The 27,182-nt window shown below is 42.6% G+C and overlaps 2 protein-coding genes across 2 annotated transcripts; one reads left to right on the forward strand and one right to left on the reverse strand.

The window, feature by feature from the left end:
• Nucleotides 1-143: 143 nt before the first annotated feature.
• Nucleotides 144-3,226, forward strand: pnp5a (purine nucleoside phosphorylase 5a). The gene is made up of 6 exons (XM_018677047.2): nucleotides 144-392; nucleotides 1,322-1,491; nucleotides 1,593-1,696; nucleotides 1,874-2,049; nucleotides 2,179-2,369; nucleotides 2,463-3,226. The coding sequence occupies exons 1-6, from the start codon at nucleotides 370-372 to the stop codon at nucleotides 2,678-2,680; spliced, it is 882 nt and encodes a 293-aa protein (XP_018532563.1). The 5' UTR covers nucleotides 144-369; the 3' UTR covers nucleotides 2,681-3,226.
• A 147-nt stretch (nucleotides 3,227-3,373) lies between these two features.
• On the reverse strand, nucleotides 3,374-26,992 carry capn1 (calpain 1). The gene is made up of 22 exons (XM_051075703.1): nucleotides 26,824-26,992; nucleotides 22,710-23,438; nucleotides 20,856-20,925; nucleotides 19,131-19,249; nucleotides 13,144-13,277; nucleotides 12,351-12,519; nucleotides 10,620-10,703; nucleotides 9,727-9,813; nucleotides 8,898-8,962; nucleotides 8,648-8,808; nucleotides 7,881-8,041; nucleotides 7,777-7,788; nucleotides 7,445-7,656; nucleotides 7,269-7,308; nucleotides 7,120-7,185; nucleotides 6,961-7,018; nucleotides 6,792-6,856; nucleotides 6,478-6,546; nucleotides 6,178-6,256; nucleotides 5,892-6,008; nucleotides 5,610-5,668; nucleotides 3,374-5,434 (listed from the first exon to the last, which is right to left on the reverse strand). The coding sequence occupies exons 2-22, from the start codon at nucleotides 22,965-22,967 to the stop codon at nucleotides 5,408-5,410; spliced, it is 2,112 nt and encodes a 703-aa protein (XP_050931660.1). The 5' UTR covers nucleotides 22,968-23,438; nucleotides 26,824-26,992; the 3' UTR covers nucleotides 3,374-5,407.
• Between the last annotated feature and the right edge of the window lie 190 nt (nucleotides 26,993-27,182).

The following is a 27,182-nucleotide window of genomic DNA, read 5'->3' on the forward strand; positions in this document are numbered from 1 at the left end:
AAAATTCCGTATTATTTTGAAGGTGTGTCCGCCCAGCCAATGACGCTGCAGCATCCATATGCGTCATTTTCATTAGAAGGGAAGAGGCGGGGGGTTGTGGGCCTATAATAAACCCGACCCTGCCACTTTTCTTCAGATTCAAGCGACAACCACTGAAGATTTTACCGGCACCAGAAGAAAAAACTTACAGAAGATTTTTTGTTTTACTTTTCCTCTCAGCTTATTTATAATATTTAACATTTTCTAGCAGCTGGGATTCGACTCAACGTTTTTCTTCTTGGGAACTTGATTTCTTTGCACTTAAAAAGTGTGCCATCACTCAACTTTTTTTTTTCTTACTTACACCAGACTCTTATTTAACCTTCAGCAATGTTTCCAGAGGCAAACAAAGGGTGAGTACACTCCATGAAACATACTGTACTTTCAGCTTTCCTCTCCACATGCTGCTGAACACATGGCTCCTTCATGGGCACGTCTGGGCTGAGGGCAAAAAATATACCGGGAATGTAGAGAGGAGGGGGAGCCAGGAGGGGGGAAGAAGTGCACATGCGCTTAACAGAGGAAATGGAAAACCATTCATTTATTCTTGAGGGGGTGCTACGTGGAATTTTCATTCCTCTAAGACCACGAGTAGAATTTAATTTAATAGACTTTATGGTGATTTTAAGCTTTTAATGTAAATTCTAAAAAGACTTACAGCAACAGCAGAGTCAGTATTTTTAGCCTCCATTGATCAGCACCTGTCAAAATAAAAAATAATAAATAATAACACAAATTGTTAAATTGTAAACATGAGACAAATTAAAGGCCACAAGTGATAATTCACCTCAGCAGACAGATCTGTGTGTGTGTGTGTGTGTGTGTGTGTGTGTGTGTGTGTGTCACCACAGAAGTGCACAAGAAGCGTGATACTGCTGTGACTCTGCAGGAATGTGTGTGAGTGTGTGTGTGTGTGTGCCTCTTCAAAAGTCATATCCTTATTAGTAGCAGCTCTCAGATCAGGCCCGATGCCCAGAAAAAAAACCTTCTTATCCTGTAATCTGATAATAATGAGCATGTCACATGTTACTTAGAGAATCAGGAGGCAAAGAGAGGTGTAAGTGCAGTCTGGTGGTGACAGAGGAAAGTGCTGCTGGTCTTTTTTGGTGGTATTTCTTGTTTTATACTGTGTCATGTGGTTTGATAAAATGCACTGCCGTATCATTTAAAGATAAAAGTAGCTCAGCTGACATGCAGTAATACCCTGTCCTTTGCATTGATTCCTGCTCAGTTCACAGACAGTAGTCATCCTAACCTCTGACCTTCTCCTTATGTCATGCAGCTACAGCTATGAGGACTGCAAGGCCACCGCCGATTGGCTGCTGGCCCAGACGGACGTCCGCCCCACAGTGGGCATCGTGTGCGGGTCGGGGCTCGGAGGGCTCGCTGACATGTTAAAGGACCAAGTTGCCTTCAACTACAAGGACATCCCCAACTTTCCACAGAGCACCGGTGAGTTAAACTACAACAAGCTTCCTCTGTTGCTGGCTGTTCATTATATACTGTTATTTACCAGCTGGTTGTGTGTGTGTGTGTGTGTTTTTTCCCTGCAGTGCATGGACATGCAGGACGGCTAGTGTTCGGCACATTGAAGGGGAGGCCGTGTGTTTGCATGCAGGGCCGCTTCCACCTGTATGAGGGCTACCCGATCCAGAAGGTGTGTTTGAGAATGCGTTTAAACACAATCAGGTTTGACATCAGTAAAGAGCAATTTGCCGTGAAATCTGCGGTCTGCTCTGCATCCGGTCACGCTGCTGAAAACTCCTTTAAACCAAAGTACCCTCTGAGTAGTTACATAATGCATGTTTTTATATACTGTGTGTGTTTTTTCCAGATCACCCTGCCCATGAGAATCTTCAAGCTGCTCGGTGTGGAGACGGTGATGCTGACCAACGCAGCCGGAGGTCTCAACCAGGACTTTAAAGTGGGAGACATCATGATCATCAAAGACCACCTCAACATGCCCGGCTTCGCTGGCAACAATCCTCTGTCCGGACCCAACGATGAGAGGTGGGTCTTGTCCTGGCATCACTCGGCCTGTTAAACTCAGTCGCAGTGATCAGCCTCAGGCCTCGGGCCTCCTCCACCCTTTGCCCTCACTCAACCCTCCACCTGTGTGTCCGCTTCTTCATTTTGCAGGTTCGGCGTGCGCTTCCCCTGCATGTCCGACGCGTACGACAGGGAGCTGCAGCAGCTGGCCATGGACGTGGGACAGGAGCTCGGCTACGGAGACTTCCTGAGGGAGGGCGTCTACTGCGTCCTAGGCGGACCCTCGTTCGAGACCATCGCTGAGTGCCGTATGCTGCACAAGCTGGGCGCTGATGCTGTTGGTGAGTGTTTTTTTAATGGACTTTTTAGTGATTATTACCCCCTTTTATATTTATCCTCATGTTTAATTTTAAATGCCGTCTCTTCCTCGCCAGGCATGAGCACGGTCCACGAGGTGATCATCGCACGTCACTGCGGCATGCGCGTCTTCGCCCTCTCGCTCATCACCAACCAGGCAGTGATGGACTACGACAGCGAGGAGAAGGCCAACCATGAGGAGGTCCTTCAGACAGGGAGGCAGCGAGCGCAGCAGCTGGAGCGGCTGGTTTCCACCATGGTGACCAGGATCGAGCACAACAACAACTACGCCTAAGAGACGCCGCGCTCACTCTGGGGCACTCGTGCTTGTCAGACACTAAGATTTTTAGCCTTTTAGCATCACTAAAGGAGACTTAAAGTGATTATAGCTCACTTTTAATGCTATGCTAAGAAAATCCCACTTTGTTTATTCTTTAGGTGAGGAGTTGGGCTGATTTTAGTCATAGGTCATAAGATGATAGCATTGTAATCATCTGAAGAATCTCTCTTAGATATATAGAAATACAATGCACACAACCTTTGTTTTCACGTCACCGTGCCTTATCTGACACCTTACATTCCTTTATTGAGCGTCTCCAGATGAAAAAGCTGCTTCTCAGTTTTTTGTATCACTTTGAACGAGGCGTATTTGTTCTAACTTAATATATGATCAGCTTGTACAAATGTCTGCAATTTAACTTAACAATAAGCCAAAATCTGCTGTAAAGATCTTAATATGATGATGTTGTTGAAACGTGTACATTAGTGGACTTAAGGTATTATACTGTGCTTGTTTTTTTTAATATGAATGTTATTACTAAATGTACTATTTATTAAGATATTAAGATTGTTTGTGTTGTTCTTTCTTTGGGGTGTGGACTCATTTTAAATTATTTACTCATCACAACCATCAAAGTAACCACAAGTCTCAGCCCTTATTTATGGATTTGATATAAATAGAAAAAGATACTTAATTCAGAGACTCATAAAATTTTCCCCATTTTTTATTTTCAAAGTGTGTACTGATGTTTTACAGAGAAAGCTACACAGTAAACCAAGGTATTGCATGATGGATGGGTCCAAAGGGACCCATAATGTTGGCCATTGTAAACATTAGGCAATGTTGTATAAGCATTACGCTGCAAAAACTGAGGACAGGATTGCTGGCATTATAGGAGTATTATATAAATGTAAGGGTTTGGCAGTCACTTGATGTTTTAAAATACAATTCTTCCATTTACAAAAAGTTAAAAAATTGGTAAAATAACTGGCAGAAGAAGCAGTTTTGGTGTAGTATACAATTCTTCAAATAAAACATTTGCTCCCCCTGGTTGAACAGAAATCAGGCAGGCAGACAATATACCACATTTCACACTGCATGCATACAACATATCAACCCATCTTGCATAATTGTTTACCTTAAGTATTGACGTGTTCTTGTTCCCTTTGAGAGGCAAGATTAAACAAGGCTGACACATCCCTTTTCCAGCCATGATACAAAAGTTAAAAGTTTTTTTTTCCCAAACAGTCTTTAAAAAGTGCCATGCATAATGATAAGCAGGTATGTCTTAAAGCTAAACAAGAGTAGTTTTAAAGAAATATAAGTCAACACATTCTCTATGATACAGCAAAAACACCATTATCTCTGCACTGCAGGGCCCAGTAAAGCTTGGAGTGGACCCTTGATGCTCAGGTAAAAGCAAAGTTTGGCACAAGACAGAAAGTGCCAGGCCAGCATGGCAGAGCAAAGATACATATTACTCACATTCATTTGATTCATCTGCACTAAATGTAGATAGTAATAGAAAAGACTGAAGAGCAAGCTGGAGCACTCTGCAGCTCCTCACATCGACCACATCTGGCACTGAGATTGTGACCACAGACATCAGGCTCAACTTCTCTGGTTAAATAAGTCTTGGTAGACTAGCAACAGTTTTATACAACCAGTTACCTGATTTCATCAAAAAAAAAAAAATCTGTCAATGTATTATATTTAACAGATTAATGATTAATACAAATCCCTTACAATCTGATGCTTTTGATGTGTAAATATCATGATAAAGAGTGATCATTAATGAGTAATCATTCCCCATTAAAACACAGTAATAGACATAAAATTTCCTAATGACCATCCGAAACTTGCAGTTGAGAGATTTGGTTTCTATGTAGATTAAAAGGAGGCAAAAATAATGTTATTGGTTGAGCCCAATTCCAAGTGCTAGGTAACCTGATTGGGAATTCATTTGACCCAAAATCAAACTGTGGTTGAGACACGAACAAAAACGTTTATTGAGTTTTTTCCTTCATGACCATTTATTAATTTAGCTTAATTTAGCTTAGCTTAGGTCTCATTTAAAAGCTTAAATAAATCATGTCATATCAATAAGGTAAAATTAGCTCATAAAAAATAAATATTAATTCTGTTGATGGACAGAAATCCTGCTATAGGAAAAATAAATAATGCAGCTGACTTACTTTCTTTGTGCATTTTGTGCATGTTTATATTATTATTTTTATTACAATTATTTGGTTATTTAATTCATTCATTATTTTTTTTATCAGTCAGGTTTGGTCCTCTAAAAACAAATAGCTAAAAGCTAGTAAAGCTAGGATTCTTAAATGTAAATTACTGCTAGGATAATGCAGCAACTGTGGAAAAATGTATGGCTAGCTTGCACATTTCTCAGCCAAGCAAAACACATATTGATACATTTTGTGTCTCCACCCACAGAGATTAAACCAATAAGATTATTTCTGCTTCCTGATTTGTATAGCTAAAAACGGTCTGCCTAACTCTCTCCACAGAGGTGACAGACAGGCTAGAAGAAGAGAGCGTCCTTCTGTTGGCAAAAACAGGTGACATATTAAAGATTGGCACATGTTTCCAGCAGCGGGCTTCAGCAGCGAGCAGTGCAGAGGAGAGGAAGAACTGGAGGAGAAAAGGCACTTCTGAAACTACAGATACTGGGCCTGGAGCTGCAGCAGGATGCAGTGCAAAAGTCACAAAGGAGTCCTCACATCTCTAGGCAAACATGGTCAGGGTAATCCACTGTAGAACAGATAGAGCATGTGAATTAGGAAGTGCTAATTATGAATAGATCACAGGTACTTTATGCACAGAAATGGTATGTAAATATACAAAAACACCAGGTGTTTTGATACAAACACAGATTGGATAACAAAAGCACTGTTTAGGTATATTTTAGCATTGAATGTGGCCATACCTGAAAGAAGGTGAGAGATATTTGACCATCTCCATCTGTGTCCAAGGTCTTAAAGGTTTCTTCAGAGACAGAAACAAAAAGAATCACTTATTTTTAAGTGTAACACAATTATTTTTTTTCTTCTAATCTGGTTTAATATGTTGTGTTTTGTCAGTAATGAAACCTAACACATGACAGCAACCAGCAGAAATGTAGCATACGTTATTTATTTTCAATTACAAATGGTACTGTGTGTGAACAGTTCTTTTATCGTCACTGAAGCTGTGCATTAGTGGGACTCACTGAACATTGTCTCCAGTCTGACCAGACATGTGACAAAGTTGTCGAAGTCGACAGCCATGTCCGCCTCCGTGTAGCGCAGGATGATCAGCTGGAACAGCTGGTTGGTCAGCTTGAAACCTGGACAAGGAGAATCAGTCCACAAGAGAATGGAAAGTTTTATAAAACAATAAATGTTTAACCCATAACCCATCAGAAAGACTTTCCATAACTGTGAGGGAAAGACAAAAAGCCCCTGACTCTTGTGTTTTTCTTCCCTTTCTCATATTGAAATGAAAAGGAACAGTACCTGCTGATTCAAGAGCCATCCTCATCTCATAGGAGCTCATGGTGCCTGATTTGTCCAAGTCAAACTGCCTGAATATGGTCTGGCATGGTGACACAAACAGATGGACAAAGAAAGAAAGAAAGAAAGAAAGAGAAAATGGAAATAAACCAACAAGCAGTGAGACAGCAAACTAGAAAATGAAAAAACCAGTACACTGGCCAGATTTCAAAATAAACAAGAGGCTGACGCAGGTACCATGGGACAGAGTCAATATCATTTTGTCCTCATTTCCCTGCCTGACCCACCACTGTTTAATCTCACCAGGTATCGTTTGATCTTTTCCCAAAGGACATGGAACTCCGTCAGACCAAGCTTTCCACTGCCGTCAGTCTGATCCGAGGAGTTAAAAAAAACAACAGTAACTTTTGTGTTTCGACAAGTATGACAACAGAATGAACATTAAATAGTACTTTCTCAGTTTCTCAAGAGATCAACATCAAGGAATCCAGAGGCGAGGCAGAGAAAAAAGGACCCAGGCAGCTAAATCATGTCTCCGGATAATATTCATATATCTGCAGTGTCAAAGACAACAAAATAAAAGCCAAGCTGATATTTTAAGACCATTTCGAGGATACGTCCATGAGGTTTATCATGCTGCGGCAAGCTTCTTTGGTGAAGCCGTCTGTCTTCAGGTCTTTATCTGTTTGCAGGAGAAAGAATTAAACACTAATTCCATAATGTTAATGTTACGAACAAGCTTGTGATTCCACTGCACAGTTGAGAGTGATTTCTGCCGCTACTAACGTTTGCTGATGATCCTGTTCAATATGGTCTGCAGCTCTGTGACACTGATCTCCATGTCCTGTAGGCAAAAACAGAGATGTCAGTTAAATTAAATCATGAACCATGAACCATTTCTCCACAAGCTACTGCTCCACTTCCTGTGAGGGTGAGAGTGCTTACCGGCCCCGCCAGTTGTCTGAAGAGATTCTTGAAGCCTGCGTCGATCTGACTCTCATCTAGCTGAGTCTGAAACATGGAAACTTTGCTTAGCACACGTTTTGTCTCTTTCCACGGTCATGTGTTATAAAACAGTCGTCTCAGCCTCTCACCTCTGCTGGAAGCTCCGCTACAACGTCGTCATCAAGCTCCCTGATGCAGAAAGAAGAAAAAACACAAAGCTCAAGAAGTTACTTCTTCTAAAATACTTCCTGTTTTTAGATTTTCTGATCTTACGCCTGAAACACCCGGAGTTTCCCCCACAAACACCCCCGTTATGGCCACTCACTCAGAGTCGGCGGGCTTCTCGGAGAAAACCCTGAGGACGAAGTCGGCCTCTTTGTGCGGCTCGAAAGTGGAGGGGACGATGATGTACTCCCCCGCCGGCAGCCGCAGCCGCGAGCTGACCTCCCTCAGGTTGATGAAGAGCTCGGAGCGAGCGCTGGAGGCGTGGGTGAGGAAGAAGTCCCGTTTCAGGTGGACCCCCGACCTGCCCGCAAACTGAGAGGGGAGTTAGTCGGACAGTCAAGGGCAGTAGTGTTAAATGTTGTAAATCAGATTAAATTACATTACTAAAGCATTAGTATCAACAGACACTGTGGAGGGTAGAAAAGCTCGTACCTCACTTGGAATCTGTAAAGAACACAGAGAGAAAGTAGATATTTGTCAGCTATAAGGAATGGAACTACAATTTTGCTGTTTGCGTTTGCTGTACCGCCTCTAACCTCATAGACAGCGAACCCGATGGTCTCCATGTCTTTGCCTTCTCGCCGCTTCTTCCTGCGGTCCTTTTGCATGAGGGCAGCCAGGAAGCTGCATTCTGATTGGCCTGGAGTGTCTGGGTGCTGCAGCACGATCTTGAACTGAGGGTTGAGCCAAAAGGTTGCTGGAGACAGGAGGTGAAAATGTCAGATTGTTCCTTTAATGTGGTATTCAGTAATCTGTGTCTTCTAATAAAGGCACTTTTATAAGATAGACTCATCATATTTGGAGGGATCATCAATGATCTATTGGCATTTCCATAAATCCCTCATATAAAATTGTCAGTATTATAAGTAAGAACACGGCTTTTTTGTCTAAGAAACACACTCCTCTTACATGCATGCATTTCCAAAATTTATTTTAAAGCAGTCCATTGTTGGCTTAAATGGGAGTCACTGGTTCACATTCCTTCACTAAATTCATCTAAATCCTTCCTCCCTCCTTCTACACACCCTTGTTTTTGACATTTTTTAGTGAGTAAAAAGGGGTATTCAGTGTTCCCGGAGCAGAATTAAACCTAATCCTAAAACTGGTCAGGTGAGTGGTAGAAGAAACTCCAGGTTTGTTAAACCTATAAAAGAAGAATTAATCTCCAAACTGTTCAAACAAAATTAAATGAGATTATAATCATCTATCGTCCACATGCCTCCACTTTCCCACTTGTTTCTTCCACCCATCCACCGGCAACCTTAACAGTTTTCCCCTCTTTCCTCCCTTCACCACTTCGTACCTGGGTAGTTCCTGCAGCCTCCAGCAGTGCTGCCTCTCCTCCATTCTCCCTGGTAGAGCGAGGAGCTCCACTTCTTCAGCTGGCTGTGCTGCAGGGCGTCGGCCGTCAGGTTGCAGATCTCCAGGCGGTTGAACTCGCGCAGGAAGTCGCTGAACGACATCCTGGGAGACAGAAACGGGTACATGGTAAAGCAGGAATACCTGCTTTGCCATCGCTAATGTTAAGATGCTGGTTGCTCGTATATACTCACCAGAATTCACCATCCTCGCTGCGGTTTTGTAGCCGTTCTCTGACAGAGCGATCCACGCTGTCCCACTCTCTGGAGCTGAGGATTTCACAAGGAAAAGAGATGATAATTCATACGATTTGTCTTGAGAAATCCCCAACTGTTGTGTTTCTTTTATTTCAGCCATTTTGTCTTAAAGCAGCTTTTCCAACCACCCTTCTGTTCTCACAGAATAAATTCAACAGTCAAAGTGTAATCTGGTCACTTCCATTTGTTGTGGTCATTTCCCAGACTCAATCTTTCAAGGTGGAAACTTTAGAAGGTATATTTTCCTTTTATCAAACACTTCAGTGTTACACACAGCATTACAGAAATCTTCAGTATAATTAAAGTGATGTGCATATTTTTTCAGTAGAGTTGCACATGCTTCATTCAGAAGGGAGACTGTGTGAAGTGTTGAAACTGCTCAGTAGGACTGTGACATAACACTGCCAGTGGGGAAATGTTTGGTATTTTCACTTTCATAACCATAGCAACATGATATAATGTAATCCCACCCATTTTTCCACTGTCTGACGGTCTGACACAGCTGTGCAACCCAACTCAACCTCTTCCCCCAGCCGTTTTTTTTCTTTTTTCTGTCAGTGAATGGGTGGTCATAGCTACATGTGCACTGTTTGCCAACCTGTGTACAAGATTGCTGTTTGAACACATGGGATAAAAATGACCGAATGACCATTTTGAATTTGTCTCATCCACTAAAAAGTGACTGGTAATGGTGTGTTTTCTTCCAGTCACAGGTTGACATTTAATACCACAACTGTAGCATAATATCTGTTAAGTAAAATCTTACTTGTCGACTCCAGGCTCCGGTCCATTCCACCTCCCCCCAGGGGTTCCTGATGCGAACCAGCTTGGTCATATTTCCCCTGTACACCACCTACGGGGGAAGAAACACCGCCTGACATTCCGTGTTTTGTCCCTGCTTGGGTCGTGTGGTGTTGATGTGTTTCACAAATGCCCTTTTACCAAGTCATGTGTATGTGTTGTAAGCCCATCTGAAATTAATTGCTACAGTAAAACACATCATAATAAAGGGAGAAACCAGCCTCACCACTTAAATCAAACCACAGCATATAATGTGAAAATGTCGATTACAACAACATTTGTCATTAATCAAGTGAAAATTAAATTAGGGAGGCGCTATTAATGTAGGAAATACTGCAGAACAGTAGTGTCTGTAGCCCAGTGTCTACAGCAAGACACACACTGCAAAGTTTAGGTGGTAAAATCACATTCTTGTGATCCTTGTGATTTTTAAAATAAGATTGACTTAGGCATAAGCTGTTTCAATCTGCCTTTTATTTTTTGGTTAAGTCGACTTTGGAACCAGCTAATTAATTTTTAGATGAACCCACGCACATTAAACTGAGCTAAAGTGCACCCACTTGCCCAAACACATTATATAACCTGCACAGACTTATGTAATGTGACATAAGTCAACACAAAGTCATGGCCCCTTAAAGGGCTAAAATGGGTTGTGTGGCTTTATTTTTGCTGGATATTTGTGTATATGATCAATTTTACAGCTGCCATTTCTGAAAATGTCTCCAAAAATGTTTCAATCTTAAGAGAACTTACCTGGTATGAGTAGATACATTAAATAAACTATAAACCATGTATGTGGTCATTATTTTTTGAAGTTGCTTCAGTTGATCAATTCCTGCCACCGTCATTCCTCCTCACCTCATCCACCCCAGTCACAGAGTAGGCGTGTCCCTTCACCAGCTTCTTGAACGTCACGGCCTCCATGTCTCGTGAGCTGGTGATCTGAGGATGAGAGAAAGGCGTAAAAAGAGTAAAGCAGAGCTCTCTGACGTCCACAAAATCAGGAGGACGGTGACAAAGACGGGGGGGAGAGTACCTGCACATTGTAGCTCTGCATGTGACAGGGGCTGGTGACAGCTCAGGCTCGTTCATTAACATCAACACACTTTGCAGAGTGAGAAATCCATTAGCGGGATGACTGTCACTGGTTGTTTTAACTAGTTCAAACACAGACACGGCAGTCACACCAAGCCATGCATGTGCGTAACCAGTTTGAGATGAAACGCAACATGACGTCAGCTGCAAACGTAATGACACCTACACACTGCTCTAAATCACTATCATCAAACTGGGTTCCACATTTGTTGCATACCAACTGAATAACATGGTTTACATGAGTAGCACCATGTGTCTTTAATGTTTGTACTGTTAGCTCTTAATTTATGGCCACATCTAAATCACTGAATGCAAACTGTGACAACAAGAAGTTTGTTTGTAGTGATGCTCCTGTGAAGTCAAACCTTATCACAGTATAAAGGAAAGCATACATGCTTTTATATTTTTATCTTAATATTTTACTGTATCCGCTGCAGAAAGCTCTGCAATATTTCACCTCTGGTATTCTCTTCCTTGACAGTTTCCTGCCAGATGAGCCAGACCAGCAGCTCTTCCAACTCAAACTGATCACCACAGGGAGTCACATTGTTACACACTGTCCTTCAACAACACAGACAGAGTTCAATCCCTCCTGTCTGCAAACATCCACTTTGCAGAAGTGTCTTTGACAGTTACATTGAATCCCTGCCGTCTCCTGTCCTTTTGCAGCAAATTTCTCATTCTTCGCTGCCCTCTCCTGGTGTCTTCCAAGATCAACTGTCCCACATTTTTCTGCCATTACAGCAGCAATGTCCACTCCAGTCCGTGACAAACAGGAGAAATCTACACGAGACAAGCCTTCCTAGACGTACTAGAAAGGAACAGTGATTCTCTTTTTAAAAAACTAACTGCCATGTACTCAGAGTAGTCAATTAAAATGATATTTGAGAAGCTGGGAACCATAATTATTCAGCACTTTTACAACATTAAAATTGCCAGTTGATGAAGCAACTGATCAAATAATAATTTCTGCACTTTATGTATTACTGTAGGGTTAAAATTTGAGGCATGACAGTGTGAAGTGATTAATTTTCTGTGAGGAGCGGTGAGGCTGAAAACAGCTGACTTCATCTACACAGTAATGAAAACTGAGATGATGGATTGTTTTCATTATCTCGCACCAGACAATTTGAATCTCTTTATAAACCTATGAAAGCAGATAGTTATTACTACCGCAACGCTGATGTTTTTCTAGACTTCATAAATCCAATATTCACTCTCCTTTTGCTCTGTTTTTGGTTCCTCCTGAGAGAGATATCTGGCTCTTTAGCTGCTAAACCTTCACCAGCTAGTCTGCTTTTTAGAGCTGGTTTGGCTGAAAACCATGAGAGCTGTGAGAATGAACCACAACAGTCGGCTAAACTCGCTCTGTAAAGCTAGGACTAGCTACGGACTGAGGTGATAATTCTCTGTAGGTTCATCACTACCACAAGTGACCCCTGGAATCTTCCCATTTGCTTTGCTTAAAGAACGTATGAACGTCGCAGTACTGACGTCAATGGAGCAGCCCAGCAGTGATCCTCTGTCTATGGCCCTCCTGATGATGCTGAAGAGGTCAGAGGGGGCCTTCACCAGCTCGTACATCTCCGTCACACCGCCCGTGAAGTCCTCAAAGCCCTCTGATGTGCTGCCACCTGACAGGGCCTCATAACAGCCGTTCAGTCTAGAACAAATAGTACAGAGAGAATGATCAACTACATGAGCAGGCCTTAAATGGAGAACTTGAAAATTACTGCATAGGTTGGTATAAATGTCAGTGTTTATATATAAACTATGCAGACCTGACAAAGCAAAGAGAACAGTTTGTACTGTCAGATGAAACTCTCAGAGCTCACAGGTCCATACAATACGGCACTACCATATTTGAACGTGTACCTACATGCCTGAAGAGCAAGAGTAACAATGCATAAATCTCACTTCCACGTAACACACTCTAAAAGCCCAGTGCTCTGTCACTCCCTGTTTCCTCTCTGCTCTCTCTCTGGGAAGATCACTTAACTTGGAAGGAACACACTTCTATGAACAATGTTGCATCACTTCTAGAGCTCCACTCATTCTCGATGGAGCAGCTGTGGTCTCAGCTGAGAATGAGTCTGAAGTTGCTTCAGTTGTCAGTTGTATTTTCTACATCCAGTTTGGAGATCTGAACCAGAAACCCTTTGGTTTTAGGCCTTTAGATACTGCATCTCAGACAAATTCACTATATTTTAATTTAGTTACAACAGCATCATTAGTCTCAGGCATGATTAAGATCTCAAATGCTGCCCTGTCACATCGTCAGTCTTACTTGGCGTAGGCCTTTTCCAGCAGTGCGCTCCAGAACTCGGTTCCTTCTGCCGAGTGGACAAACAGCAGCTTCCCGTCCTTCACCGGCAGCCGGTCATCGATCACCACCTCCACCCACTCGCCAAACTGCCAGAACTGGATGACATACAGAAAAAAAACCACAATATTACAATTATATTAAGATACATGAAATGTGATGAAGGTTAAAGGACACAAGATATTATCAGCGGGAGGGACATTTGTAGTCCTTCAACATTAAACTCCCCACAAGATATATTTCATTTAATTTGACCTTTATTCAGCTTTATGGTACACATGCTTCCTTTTTAATATTTGAAGAAGAAATATTATACTGTTGCGTGGAATAATCTGTGATAATCTGTGCATCACATTGCAAAAAACAATCATTTTTTTAAGTAAAAATCTGAACTGAAAAGTAACGAGCATATTATATTAATGTAGTGGAGTAAAACATACATTTCCCTCTGAACTGTAGCAGAGTGGAAGTATACCATTTTCTGCTACTGTATACTTCACAACCACCTCATAACTGTACATGAGTACAGTGCTTGAGTAAATATATTCAGTTAGGTCCCACTTCTGATTACAGATCAATCAGCCTTATCTTTATTTTTGGCGTGGTCTAGTTTATCACGTAGCTGGCTGGATTTACTGACAGATGCTCCAGATGTTCACTCAGCTCAAATTTTCATTATTTTGAGATATAGAGCACAAGAAAATGAAAAACTGTCTGCAGCTCGTCACCTTTTACCACACAAAAGAGACAAAAGAGACAAACACATGACTGTGAGGAAGCATTTGAGAAATGCGATAGCTCCCTGCCTGCTTTTGTGTTTCAACCCTAAAATAAATAGAGAGGCTGGATGGGTAATATCAGACTCTAACTCCAAGTCTCTCTCCACCTCCCTCACTGATACTTTTAAACCAGTCCTGCAAGCAAATAACTGGTTTATGAGTCCAAGTAGCTGCTATTTAAAGATAAGTTCCCAGTTACCGTTGCTGTGTTTTTCCTACAGTGCAGCGTCACATGTGGCCATGAGGCTGTTGGCCAGCAGGGAGCAGAAGAGACCAACACAACATATGAAAACATGTATGAGAGGGAGGTGTACGCTTTTTTACAGGCAGAACTGTTTCAAAACAGGCTGAAGTCAAAGTGTCAAAGTTCCTGTTCCCGCTGTTGCTTAGACACACAACTAAAAAACATACTTCAGATTTGAAAACCATTGCAGATAGTTACCATCTCTGGACATTCACAAAGAAATAAGTTATCCCCTTGAAAAAAAGCCCAGAGGAGCTCTTTTAGTAATCCCCATTATGTGGAAGTCCACTTGCATACAAACTCAAATCTTCCCTTTGACCTCAGCAAGATGCAAATTACATAATGGAAATAGACACCTCCCAGACTAGACTACATCACACTTGAAAATGCATCTTCAGCCCTCTGTGCACAGTAACTCATCATTTTTGACACCCAGAGAACTGATTTATTTGAAAACCCAGTCTCCAGTGTGGGTGTCCTGCTCTGGCCGGTGTGAGTCACGAGTCCTGCTTCTTAGGGTTATGTTTAACTTTTCTGTCAGGGCGCATTGTGTCAAGAGAGCTCGCGCATTTGCAGAAAACACGACCAGCAGCAAACACAGTTGCGCTCTGATAATGTAATAAACCCTTTGCATAACAGTGTTATGGAAGAAATATTTCTTTGTCAAAGTAATTAGATCTGTAGAGCAGAGGAAGAGGGGGAAGGAAGTTGCAGGAGTATCATTTGGCAAATGATGGGCCACAGCTGGAGTGTGTATGTATGTATCTGCATGTATCTGGTAACAATTAACCTGAGTGTGTGAATTTACTGAATGCACTTCATAACAGCATGTATGTACAGCAGGAATATGTATATATATATGGATGGATGGATGGATGGATTCTGCACGCCCTGTAGAGCTGAATCCACCTCTGGGAGGAGCTGTGACACAATACAGCTGACTGAGGACAATACAATGCACACACCACACACACACACACACAAACAGACAAACTCACTTGCCTCTGGCATAATGCTGGCACCCACAACTTAATTTTACTCTTTCAGTTGCACACTGCTGAGCCTTTATCTCACAGCAAATGTGAGACCAACACCCATCTTCACAGAGGGAAACGAACTCTTACCACATCTGTGTCATGACTTGCAGTTACTCAGAAATCCTTTCTCAATCCAATTCAAAACAAGTCTAAGACATTCTGCGTTCTATAATAAGGGCGTCAAAAACGACTCTGCCCTGCCTAATGATTTCATTTGTTTCTGATGGCTGAGATTTATAATTTATTCCTCTCCCCCCATTGTCTGCCTCCCTTCCCTCGCTTTTTCACGCAGCCTCCTTCTTTTTCTTTCCCACTTCTTAAACCAATTAAGGTTCCTCACTGCCAGCAGCACTCATGATTACATTTTGGGGATGACTCATCCAGGTCTGAGTAATTCATCCAGGGGCTTAAAGGATCCAAACCGATACAAAGGGGAATCCCTGAAAGACTCTGCAGCAACACAAAAGTGAACAGAGAGTGGGAACATGTTCAGGCAAAACCGGGGAAAAAAAACAGAGAAATTGCAAGTAATGGAAAGACAGAGGCTTACAAACATGTAGGCTGCAACACACACTCAATGAAAAGAGGCTAATACAACAAGAAACCCTCATACATGCAACATGAAAAAGAGGCTGATGAAACTAGGGCAGCTCTTTACTACATGAGCCATTTAGCTTCCATGCATATACATTAAACACATGCATGCATTTGAAAGCCTTCAGAGCAAATTAAATATTTCCACTCATTCTAGCAGACAGCGAATATATGTGTGTGTGTGTGTGTGTGTGTGTGTGTGTGTGTGTGTGTAAATGGAGGAAGGCTGTATTCAGCGATGTAAAAATGAACACAGTGTCTCTGGAAGTAATCAGGGAAAACAGGACTTGGCTGACTTCTCTGTAATTGAGTCACCAGTCCCAGCAGACATGTGTGAATGGGAGCTCTGTGTGTGTGTGTGTGTGTGTGTGTGTGTGTGTGTGTGTGTGTGTGTGTGTGTGTGTGTGTGTGATGGTATTTATTGATCCTTGGATGTGAGATGACTCAGCACAGAAACCCTGGAGCTGACAGGGTTTCAGTGTCTCTCAAGGACGCCTCAGTAAAGTGGACAAGCGTATGCTTGAATCAAGGGTTTGGTGGATGGACTTCCCTACAACCCTAGAGCCTAACCTGCATCTGTGTGAGTGTGTATGTGTTTGTACAACACACATACAAATGCTGGCAGCTGACAGCAGCCAGTCTCAGTTGCCAGTCTGCTCATTTCTGGCGTAACAGCTTCCGTGACTGAGCACAGAGGCTTGCAGAAGTGAACTGTGGATGTGTGTGTGTTCTACATTGAAAGCCGGTTCCTATGCAATTTGCATGTAGCTTTGATGTCTGAGAGCTTCCCTCCTTGCTCCCTGTTTCACTTCCTCCTGTCTCCCCTTGTCTCTCACTCCCTCTTTTTCTCCGTCTGCCTCATCGACACTCTGACGGGCCGACAGTCGAGCTGGCAAAGCTCTCTCCCTGCATCAAACGGGGGAGCTGACTCAGCTCAAAGTGCTCTGTGACAAAGCAGGTTGAGATGGTGGAAAATTATCAATGACAAAATGTTTTCTTTCATTTGCTTCTTCCTTATGAAAGGTCGAAAACTATTTTTAAAAAATACTTAAAGTTACTGGCAATCTGTGGGGCACGCAGGTACAAATTTCCAGCATAAAACTCTGATTTTCTGCATGCTCAGTTTGAAATCTGCTCTCGCTCTCTCTCCAGCTGTTCTGACAGATTCCTCGCACTAGAAAACATGAGAGAAACATGAGAGCGGTGCTTAGCAACACTTTTTGGTTTGCAGTGCTCACAACAGACACACACTGATGAATGCACTGGAGATAGGTCTATATTAGATCAGACGCTTGCACACACACAAACAGACAAGGATGCACTCAGTTACAGATAATGAGGCATGTGAGATCACAGGACAGACACAGTCCTCCACAGTCCTGCCTGACATCATCATCAAACAGAACAGAACAGCAAGAGTCAGTAAGAACTGATCCACTGTGTTTAAACTGTTCGGGAAAGAGCAAGGAGACTAATCTTGAATGCACATTGACGAGGCAAAGAGTCAGAAGCCGCACTAATGGCTCTGTCGGACTGACTGTTGACCAAATTCTTGTCTTTACTGAGATCCTTACCACTAGTACAGAAGCAGATGTAAAGTTAGACCAGAAAAAGATGCAACAGAAAAAGGCCAAATTGTTGCCTAAACCAAGAGAATTTAGAGAGCTGGGACTCAGCATGTCCGGTGGAAATAATGTCCTGATAGTGGCGCTTTAGCAATTTATTAAAAGGTTTTTCGATTCATATTTCACTCAGTGCTGTCGCTAGAGCCAAAAAAGTCACTTCTACAGTATTATGGAATAAATAATTTAGCGTTGCTATAGACAAGGCAAGAATAGCCGTGTGCACATCCAAATAACCTCAGTAGGATACCAAAGAGTCCATGAGAACTCAGGGTCCCTTAAGCCTAAATGATCAACATTTGAACCTAATCCCTTCATTCTGGTTGTAAAATACACCACATTCAAACTATAATTCTCATAATTATAAACCACTGCTGCATCATTTCCCTATCTCACACTGGACTGGATGCGTGCCCCACTCATCTGCTCACTGACTTGCAGCATAAAAGACTTTATGATCAGGCCGACACCTGTGTCACTGCTCCACTGTGCAGCAGCTACAATCTCAAATTTGCCTGCGGTTGCGTGTGTGTGTGTGTGTGTGTTTGCATTTGTGTCAGCATTGTATACAAAGCAAAGTCCAGCTGATAAGGCCTCACACTCTGCCAAAGCCTCGCACCACAGGGATGCATGTAGAATAAAGGCGACAAATATTTTGTATTCACGTCACAGAGCAGCACAACCAGTCCTTCAGACAAGAGAGGTGGTACCTTCGAGATCGAGATATCAGATGAAGGTTCAGAGTCTGATTGTTAAAATTAGTTTTGTCTTGACAGATGTGGCTGACTCTCAAGGCGTAAAAATTCAGTGTCTGATAAAAACATGGGCGTTGGTCACTCAAATCCTCTCAGACATAGTTTATGGAGTGACTGCCTGGGCGCGGATCTGAGAGGTAAGTTATCTAGTTATGACTCAGTGGGACTCGACGAATGAAAAGAAAAAATTGTTCTTTTAAATCCTCACTCCTGCTGGGAAACTGATCAAGAAACTTCACATTAGGGCTGCAACTACTGATTATTTTCATTATAAAACAATCTACCAATCATTCTGCAATTAATCTGCTGTAACATAATAATATTATATGCTTTATACAATGTCAGAAAGAAACGAAGAATGGCCATCACGACTTATCACAACCTCCAGAGCTCAAGAGCTCAAGCCCTGTGACTCAGTTTCCAAACAACATGTGTCTGAGCACAAGACAAGAACAATATCAGATTTACTTTGGCAGCTGAGCATGAAATTAGTTCTCATCAGAGTTAAGTTAAACAAACTACATTCAAAAATGTGCAGCATTCCTGCTAAGGAAATGACACAACAGGAAGAGTAGTAGGGACAGGAGCACGATAAATGAAGTGAGCCAGGAAGAACTGTTGGCTCCCATTCATTCTCTAAGTATGGACTTCCTCATAACTGCAGGCTAATGTTGGTTTTCATCCAATGTGATGTGAAAGTCCTCACTTGGGGGTTTGATAAGAATATGATATTAGCAGCATTTAGCAGCTCACAAACTTTCTGCTAATCTATAAGCAGCATACATTTCTATAGCCCAGTGATTGGTGTAAATAAATGTACATTGCAGCTAGCAGCTGGTCGGGTGTGGGTGGCATCTACTGTGTTTGTCGTGCTTCTTTCCTTTGAGGTATGTAAGTAGAGGAAGTGAAGGTATTGTCACCTGGAAGTGAAAGATGCCAGCGTATCCCTGCTGGAAGCTCTGACCGTGGGGAACCACTCTGTGGAGGAGGTTGTCGTTTAAGGTCAGCGAGGCGATGGCTGCTAGCAGCCAGCAGTCGCCTGTGGAAACACACACACAAGAATGACAGCAGGTTGTTGATATAAAACAGGTTTTGGACACTGATTTCAAATAAAACAGATTCCTGGAGCTCCATTCCCGTATGAGTAAAGAGATTCCTTCATCTCAACATGAAGTCAAGTGCTTTTTTTTTTCCACGAAATCTAATTCATTCATGTCGCAAAACTGGAATCCACCCTTCAACAGCTCAGTAAACACAAGAGTAAAGAGACTATGTTAGAACAAGCTTTGTCTTCAGGGAAATGGGAGAGGCACTTGTTCCACTGGACTCAGGAGAGGCACTGAAACTACCAAAGCTCGACGATAAGCTGTTGATATTACTAGCAGGAATCACACTGTGGAGTTAAGTTATGAGAAACTGCATTGTGAAAGTTTCTCAGTTAGTGGACAGGAACACTCTGAGTGACTAGTATCTGCCATCTTTCTTTTCACAGTCCACATGCATTGCTGGGAATAAGTAGTTCTATATTTTGATTGCTCTGTTCTCTTGTCTGTATATCAGCACTATCTGATAGTCAAACCCACTGATAGCAGTTGGTCTACCAGATAACCCCTCAGTGTGGATACAGACTACTCAGTCATGGTGCATTTTATCTGTAAAACTAAGCGGTGCATGATGTTTCCTAGCTCAACATTTTTGGGGTTATTGTTTTGCAATATAGCCGCTCCTCTGGGAGTGTGTGTGAGTGTGTGTGTGTGTGTGTGTGTGTGTGTGTGTGTGTGTGTGTGTTGGGGGGGGGGGGCGCTTCCTGCTCTGCAAGAGCTGCTCAAACAGAGGGCGGGTGGCCTTGTTTACAGATATGAGGCGGAGGAACAAAGCATGAATTAAAGATGCAGGAAGCATCTCAGGCAATAAACTGTTACCAGTACTGTTCACTCTCTTCCGTTTGTCTCTCCCCTTCAGGCTGTCCGTCTCTATCTGTCACTCATTTCCTCCTGAGTCAGTTTGCGCCTTTGACTTTGATCGCTCATTATTTACTCTGTATGTAACCTGGAACATTGACTAAAGGGCTCAGTCTATTAACAGTTGAAAACTGGACTGGTAGTTGAGTACTACTCAGATTGGGAAACAGTGTTTTCAGTTTTTGCAACTTCAGTTCTCTTAATTCTCTCTCTCACAAGTCCCCCAAACTTTGTGGCAGCTGGATACTAAATAGCTGGAGTGCCCCTTTAATGCTTTGTTTAACAATAGTTCCACATTTCCTCATATTTTCTTTTCCTACCCCCACCCCCCACCCCCACCTAACCTGTTAATATAAACCTGCCCCAGTGTGATCATAGTTAATTATTTTATGACAATATTTACTTATATCAATTATTATCCCAGTCATGGTTAAGGGTTCAGAGTCTTGCTCAAGGTCATGTTGTCTGTGGTTCTAAAGGGGGAAGAGACGCTTTACTTATTCATGCTAGACTTAAGATTTCTGACCCAAACTTTCCAGGTAATTGCCTGTTTCATGTGATGGTTCCTCACTTTAACTTTTGAAGCAGATTAAATCTCATTCCTCTCCTCTCTTCTCCTCTTCAATAGCTGAATCATGCAGTAGTAACAGTAAAGCAGATGGGTTCTCTCCCAATGGGACTTACCCAGAGCTCCCTGACAGATGTCTGTGCGAGTAGCTCCATCTACGATGAACTCAGGCCGCTTGCAGAACTCCTGTCGAATGCACACACATAAGCAAACAAGCTAATTAGGGCTTTGCTTGCCTTTGGACGTGAATTTTATAAACACACATTTACTGTTTTCTCATGCTGGCTGTGTTGATTATAGTGCAAAGGACCACTACACTGTAAAAATAACTCTCACTTGAATAAGTAAGTAATTTTCAAGGGGCTAACTGGTTAGCATGCTAACTTCATTAAAAGAAAAGTGGCTTTCCACCAGTGGACACAGCCTTTGGCAAGTAAAAGAATGAAGTTTGATGCTGAACTTGCAACATTTCTTCTAGACTGGTAAATAAACAGCCGTTAATGCTAACACCGGCTATGGCTAAAGACTCACATATAGCACTTTTAAAGTCAAGCAAAAAAGTCTAATATTCACTGGTTTCAGCTTCCCAGAACAGATCAGACTATTTGCGAACTCGTGGAGATACTGTAATAAACATTTCAGGAGAACAATGTTGCATTCTAGTGTTGTTTCCCAATATTCCCTGCTTCACAAACCATCCTCTACTCAGCATGTTGAGAGTGAGAAACCCCACATGAGGCTATAAAAAGAAATATTCAATTTCTCCTTGTGCTCCACGAGCACACACAGCTGCACACAAACCATCAGACACATGGTTGAATTCACAAGAACGCTAAGCATCACACACAGACTTAAAATTGTCTTTTTCAGGCTCACACAAAGCACAGATTTTTTGGGGGGAATGTGAGCACCATGAACCGTCTTATGCAGCGTAAATATTACAGATCCTGTGGTGCAGGCGGCGCACATGCATTATGAAACAACTTTTTGGAGAGACGAGACCCCGGGACGCATTAGAGCAAACAGACACACACACAGGACCGTACACATGTTCACACACATGCACACACGGGGGTCTACACACTCAAATGGAAGCTGCAAGAGGAGCTAAGAGGCTGTAGTCATGTAGATGATCACAACCCCGTGAGCTTTTAAGATCTGTCTCACTGCGCTTTCACAGGACTGACTGCAGCGACCTGTCACGGTATGTGCAAATCAAACAGTAATGAGAGTGTGCAGTCTGCACGGCTGCCGTGATAACGCCTAATGAAGACAGCCCCACTTAGTTCTCTGGTGTCGTATTCAGCTACAGGGAGCACGAGCACTCTGGTGTATTTATAATGTAGTGAGCACTGATGAGAGACTGAGGGAAGAAGAGACACACAGACAGGCATAAATCAAGACAAAGAGAAAGATGCGATGTGCTTGCTGCCTCCTTGAGACTCTTCCAAACTTCCCTAAACTGGAGCAAACAGAACTCCTGACTGGTGTTAATGGAGCATTGAAATGATATCTACCCATCATTCCTGGCATAAAGTTGAGTTGCCAAGCAACAGATGAACTTCAGGTCTGTAAGGAAAGGCTGCTTGGAGGGGTAAAAATATTTTAACAGGTAATAAAAAGGTCTGGATATCCAGTCCACATCTGCTCAGTCCTGAAGGCACCAGTGAACGTCTGATGGATTTCATAAGATGCAGGTAGAAAGTTAGTCCTTCACTGCTTTCTTCCAAAGTCATGACATTAAAGGAGCATACCTGCTCGATTTGCATGTTCTTCTCCATGTCCTTAAACTCACATATACTGCACAGTTCATTATTATTGATGAATGAATGTTGAGGAATGTGTTTTATTTCTTCAAGGCAGCCACTGATCAATGTTACATTACTGTCATAGATGCTATAGCAGACAGTGAGAAATAAGTCACAGATCTATCACAGCTCTCCGACCCCCTCCCCCCGTCCATTTCTCACCGTAGGTCTCATCCAGCGGACTCCGTATGTCTTGGAGGATCTCGGTCCGAGCTCATTGAACCCCAGGGACGACGCGGCGCACGGGAACAGGCTATCCTCAAACAGCTTCCCGCTCCGGAGGCACTGGGCTTTCAGAGACTCGTAATCCTGACCCAGAAACTTCACCGCGTTGTGGTTCTGTCCCAGACCTTCATCCCGATCCCACTGGCTCCTCAGCCTGTAGGCCATGCCTGTGGCGTAAATCTGCTCCTCCACCATGCTGAGCTCGAGGAGTTCACAGCGAAGGGTCAACTGTCACTCTGGATTTTTGTATGTGCTGAACTACAATAAGATGTTAGGATGTGTCAATAATTAATGAGGCAACTGTGACCTATTGCATCAAAAGCTTTTACATAAAGCACTGTGGCTCTGATGTAAATCTGATATAAGGTGGTAATGGCTTCAATGCTCAATCATAAATCAAAATGAAACATCAGTGGCCATTAAGAAGCTATTAAACATTGATAAGACCAGGCTGCTGCTTGGTTGTGGTACTTGTGGTATGGCTGGAGGTGGATACTTCGGATGCAATAACAGTCGACAAGAGTAGAGGCTGAAGATGTAGAAGTTTTACAGGCTGTTGAGAGAGATGTCCTCAGTTAACGGCAGTTTATTTTTTTGTTCCAGATGTCTGACACCAGCAGGAGTGAGGCGTGTCAGTCCTTCCTTATCCCACCAGCTGGTAAAACCCTACAAGAAAGAAGTTAAAAAATTAGACACTGAACAGAGAGTGTGATGCAGAGGAGCAAGTCCATACATACCGTAGCTCTATACCTCTATGTACACACACACACACATACACACAGACAAAAGCAGGAGCTGTATACACCCTCTGTACACACATTCAGGGTTTAAAAGACAAATGAGCCCTCTCTATCTTTTCAGTCAACCATACACACACACACACGGTAGCTATGCGTAGCAAAGGGATTAGTCGCAACAAGCATATCAGTGCTACTTTTACTGTGCAGTGCTGAATGTCAGTCAGGAAAGTATTATAGTCAATGTTTGATCAGACAGGTGTATTAAGAAAACTGTGGAGGGTAAGTCTGTGTGCTGGGCTGACACAGGGTGTGGTTTTTGTGTGAATCTTGATGCACAATGAAGAGCACAAGTCCCAGAACAAGCAAAAGCTCTCTCCGACTCTTTAATTAAGCACAGCCAGAGAGGGGGAAGTGTAAACTGTCATTAGTGCCACCGAAGCTCTTGACAGAACTGGAGCTTCACAGGGAGTTCATCTCAGTCCATCTGTCTTTGCTTCGTCCTGTCTCTCTATTTCTGTCTCACACAGATGTGCACAAAAGGCATGTTTATTTTTAACAACTCCCTTTTTTTTTTTTTTAATTTCCTTCAGCTCTGTCTCTTTTTTCACCACCTCAACTCTCTCCACCATCAAAACAAAACACTCTTCCTGTTTCTAGACTCAACTGTCAGTCAATCAATGGCTGAGCGGAGTTTTGTCGATCACTGGCACGGAATGTGCGGTGGAGCCCTATTACAGTTTCCGCTGCTTGCTGTGAACCACACCCATTAAAAGACGGCCCAGTTCTCTGGCTGCTGACATGAGCCAGAGACCAGAGCATGTAGCTACAACAGCAGGTCTCCAGGCCTGTTGTCTTACAGTGCGTGAAAAATTGTTTTACTATGAGAAACTGTGTGAGTGTTGAATGCTTTTACAGCTACAATATCTTTGCTTGTGTTTTTACTAAAACCACCAGTACATCCTCTTTTGCCACCACTAATAGTATTACAACTACTCTGCCTTAGGTAGAGTACTCTTATTTTGACAAGTATTTCAAATGATACCGTGCTTTTATACTATTTCTACCATGACTGCAACTACTACCTCCACTTGTCTATTTTATTTCTGTCATGTGTACACAGCACAAATGAGGACATAACGTCTCACATAAAACACTACATTGGAAACGAGGGATTTTGTCTCCTTGCTCCGAGCTCTACAAATAACATTTGCGATCGTTCAGACAGAGGATGTTCGCAGAAGTGAGCCGCACTTTGCTGCAGGTACAGCCCCTAATTCAACGTGATAAAGATCATGAGAGCAGAAAATGGACTTTGTCTGCAGTCCCACCGAAATCACAAAACAAACAAGGCCTCTCCTTTTTGGGCAGACCATTAAATCTGTTTCTAGTGTTAACGGCAGCCATGCACACATAAAGATTTCACCACACCAAGGATGTCCATGCAAACTGGACTAGTACAAAAACTGTGACTGGCCTACTCTACACTACTGCAGCTGCCCCTAAATCTACTTTTCCTGTTACAGCAGATCCTGTACCTGTAGCACAACACACACACTAAAACACTGCTCTCCCATCAGACTGCAAACTAACAGTTACTCTATGTGGGTTTCAAGCTACTACAATAGCAGTTATTAAGGAAAATCAGCAGCCAAAGTAGGCTTGCTGGCATTACTGTAATCAACAGCAAAGTGTAACATGTTCCACCAACATCCCGACCGTTTGATGGTCTCATCTCTGCTGCGTGTTATCGGGGCGCACTCAAACCCAACGTGAGTTCAATCTGGTTACGATGAATATTTTATTTCCCCTCACATGTGAAATGCTCCTACATAACCCCCCCCCACACACACACACACACACTCATAGATATCCTCCACCTCAGTGCTGGCAGTGACATATATGAGAAATGACAAGCTGTAGACTACATGTCCAGGCACATACTGTAAGGAGGAGCCTCCAGGCTTTATCACCAGCAGCTATACAGCTGAACAACACAGGGCTGGATTACAATACAACAAAATAGCTAATTCAAATAGCTAACCATAATAGTGTGTTTATGTGTTATGTCATAGGCGTGTATTGAATTAACTCCAAAGGCATCAGCGTGATATTTCCTCCATTAAAAGGTCGTGTGAAGAACTGCAGCCATATGTAACCAACATGATCAGTCATCTGTTTCCGCCTTCAGTTAAGGGGGAATTAGGTTACATACATTTTATGTTATTATTAGCTGCTGTTATGCAATATAAAGGAAAATATGGGTCAAGCAGATGTAAGAAGAAACATATAGAATGTATGCAGACAGAGATAAGACACGCACAGGGGTCACATGAGTTAACCCGCAGAGAAATTAGGATTCTGAAACCAGTACTAAAGCCAAGTACAGTGTGTGTCATGACTGCTTTTCTGCTGATGTGTGTCTGCAGTGGTTCCCTCCTCACGGCACAGTGGGGGGAGTCAGACTGCTTAAATACACGCTGATTGTAGCTAAGTAATGCCTGTGGGTGTGCGAGGTCCAGTGTTTGTGCAGTGAGTAAGCATTCTGGTGTTATTTCTGCATGCAGGGTTCATGTTTCAAATACACTGAAATGAAATATCCAAAGTGTCTTTTGCTTTGAAGCCATGGAGAAAATAGACCTGCAGAGAAACTAGACACGCACAGTGTCCACTGAGGAGAATACATGCTGACTGTGAGAGTGTTTTATCAAAGTGGGTGATAAAAACAGCCTTTACAAACACTTAAAAACAGGCTGTACATGTAGGAAGCAGTCAGTAGAGTGTTTGTGGTTGAATATCGGGTCAGTCTAAAGCAGATCCTCGTGCACAGTAGTAGTAGTCCACTTTTAGATGGACATATGGTTCACACAGATAAGCATGTAGTACTGGTGGTAGGTGTGGTCCCTGAGAGGAGATACAATGTCCAGCTGTCAAACTGCAACTTTCTCAAGTTGACCAACGCGAACAGCTGGGCGACCCATTTCGTTTCACCTCACTTTCATCAGAGATAAACATCCGTCTTCATCGAGCAGAAGAAAATGCAGCAGATAACAAGAGATTTCGCGGAAATAAACCGAGTCACACTTTCAGAGTCCATGTTTTTTTTTTTAAGCTAATTGTTCCAGACTGGTCTTGTGCGAGGAGTTTAGTCTACACGGTAAATCACAGTTTTCACAATGCATCGACTCACAAACTTCGGCCTCTCTTCTTGATGAAAAGTTCAGACCAGGATGTAAACACATTTTAAGATTTAGACTTTCTTGCCGCGCGACATAAAATGAAATAAAATGTTGATGAAGGAATTTGATATTTACCTTGCAGGCTGTTTCCTTCAAAAGACAGTTATTTAGACATTTGATATACTACTTTACTTTCTATTTCCCCTTCCATATTTAGAGTAGGTCCGTCCCCTCTACCAGTCCTTCTTATTAAGAGACGCCCTGCTGCCTCTGGCCTGAGTTATTGGCTCTAATGTGCCCCCTTCACAGTGCGTCTGCGCAGTGCCCGCTACTCATAAAACACACTACACTGAAAGGGAGGGCTTTATTCACTGTGTTACCATGTAGTTGTTTTGTCTGGAGCAAAACCTGCTTTGCAAAGAAATTCTGTCAATTGAAACAATGTGTGTTTCCATACTGTAGGGACAAAAGGCTGCGTGTATATAAATACATTG

Source organism: Lates calcarifer, linkage group LG14, assembly GCF_001640805.2.
Source record: "Lates calcarifer isolate ASB-BC8 linkage group LG14, TLL_Latcal_v3, whole genome shotgun sequence".
Classification (NCBI taxonomy): Eukaryota; Metazoa; Chordata; class Actinopteri; family Centropomidae; genus Lates; species Lates calcarifer.

Excerpts from the sequence above, each read along its gene's own strand:
- pnp5a (XM_018677047.2), top strand. The coding sequence starts at position 370 with ATGTTTCCAGAGGCAAACAAAGG. Across the intron at positions 1,697-1,873 it reads AGGGCTACCCGATCCAGAAG|ATCACCCTGCCCATGAGAAT; the intron begins GTGTGTTTGAGA and ends TGTTTTTTCCAG. Across the intron at positions 2,050-2,178 it reads TCCGGACCCAACGATGAGAG|GTTCGGCGTGCGCTTCCCCT; the intron begins GTGGGTCTTGTC and ends TTCATTTTGCAG.
- capn1 (XM_051075703.1), bottom strand. The coding sequence starts at position 22,967 with ATGGTGGAGGAGCAGATTTACGCCACAGGCATGGCCTACAGGCTGAGG. Across the intron at positions 19,250-20,855 it reads CATCTGTCAGGGAGCTCTGG|GCGACTGCTGGCTGCTAGCA; the intron begins GTAAGTCCCATT and ends GTGTTTCCACAG. Across the intron at positions 12,520-13,143 it reads CTGGAAAAGGCCTACGCCAA|ACTGAACGGCTGTTATGAGG; the intron begins GTAAGACTGACG and ends TATTTGTTCTAG.